Genomic DNA, 1,759 nt, shown 5'->3' with positions numbered 1-1,759 from the left:
AAAGACCTGGAAATAGAGGTAACTCGAATGTGGAATCTAAAAACAGAAACAATTCCTATCATAGTAGGTGCCTTAGGTATAATAAAAAAAATATTCAGACAAATACATAACAAAAACACCAGGACTTACAAATATATATAACATACAGAAAATTGCACTACTGGGCACTGCACACATCCTACGCAAAACCCTTTCAATACAGTAACCATAAGAGCATCACAGCAAACCACAGCACATACCCAAGGCACACAGAGCTGCGCTGGGTAGTGAAGTGAAAGCACGTTATAAAAATAAAACTACTGAATAATAATAATAATAATAATAGCACCTACCACACCTTTGGAGTGGTTGGTGTTAGGAAGGGCATCCAGCTGTAGAAACTTTGCCAGATCAGATTGGAACCTGGTGCAGTCCCTCAGCTTACCAGCCCTGGTCAAACTGTCCAACTTACGCCAGCATGGGCAACAGACACTAAATGATGATGAATGATGCATGTGTCTGTGTCTACGTTTGTCCCCACCAACATTGCTTGACAACCGATGCTGGTGTGTTTACGTCCCCATAACTTAGCAGTTCAGCAAAAGAGACTGATATAATAAGTACTAGGCTTACAAAGAATAAGTTCTGAGGTTGATTTGCTCAAGTAAAGGTGGTGCTCCAGCATGGCTGCAGTCAAATGACTGAAACAAGTAAAAGAATAAACGAATGTCAGAATGGTCCTGAAATACTGAGTTGAACTCCCAGAATAGAATTGCAGCTACAAACTCCTTGGTAGTACCAGTTGATCTTGGCAGGATTTGAACTCAGATTCTAAAGAGTCATAAAAAAAAAAAATCCATGATGCATTTTGTCTGCTGTGCCACACAAGTTGGAGTCCACTCAAGATTCCACTGGTGCATCCAGCTGTAGAAAGCAAACCAAAACCAGATGATGTAATATGGTGTGGTCCCGGCCTTGCCAGTTCCCGTCAAGCTGTCCAACCCATACCAGCAAGGAAAACAGACACTAAATGCTGACGACAACGACGATGATGACGAGTTTCTGCAGCGTAGGACAATGTTCTATTCTCACCGAAATGATTTACACATAACGTCATCTCAATGCTATGGTTCCTGACGTAAACATGGCACTATAAAACCAAGAACTCGTTGAGAAAGAAACCATGAAATAAGGAATTTCATGACTGTAGTGACGTCATAGTTAACCCTAATATCTCCTTATGACGTCAGAACAGAACCAGACTTGCCGATGACTTCATTGAAAACATATAACAACTTCTGTTCTTATTCCCAAAGCATTTAATACTGACCCAAACGAACTTCTATTATACACCTACTGACTATAGAGAGTGTATATTTCTTCTGTTTTAACTTTCGGTTACATTATACATGCATTATGCATACATACACACACACACAGATATATATATACACACATTATACATCCATATATACACTCATATATTATAGATACATACACATACATTTTATGTACGTACATACACACACACACACACATATATATATATACATACATTATGCATACATGTATAAATATATACATTATACATACATACACACACACACACATATATATATATATACACACATACATCCATAAATACACTCATACACTATACATACATACACACATACATTTTATGTACATAAATACACACACACATATACACACACATACATGTATAGATATACACATTATACATACACACACACATACACGCACATATACACATACATCC

The 1,759-nt window shown here is 37.6% G+C and overlaps 1 protein-coding gene across 1 annotated transcript in view; it reads right to left on the bottom strand.

Moving 5' to 3' along the window:
- LOC106870904 (uncharacterized) overlaps positions 1–603 on the bottom strand; it is a 21,014-nt gene extending 20,411 nt beyond the window's left edge. Inside the window, exon 1 of the mRNA XM_052974108.1 lies at positions 333–603. Within this exon, the coding sequence (XP_052830068.1) occupies positions 333–494 (162 nt within the window). The 5' untranslated portion in view covers positions 495–603. The remainder of the gene's footprint in view (positions 1–332) is intronic.
- Between the last annotated feature and the right edge of the window lie 1,156 nt (positions 604–1,759).

This window comes from Octopus bimaculoides, chromosome 1 (assembly GCF_001194135.2).
Source record: "Octopus bimaculoides isolate UCB-OBI-ISO-001 chromosome 1, ASM119413v2, whole genome shotgun sequence".
NCBI classification, from domain to species: Eukaryota; Metazoa; Mollusca; class Cephalopoda; order Octopoda; family Octopodidae; genus Octopus; species Octopus bimaculoides.
This window is presented reverse-complemented; position numbering and strand designations above follow the sequence as displayed.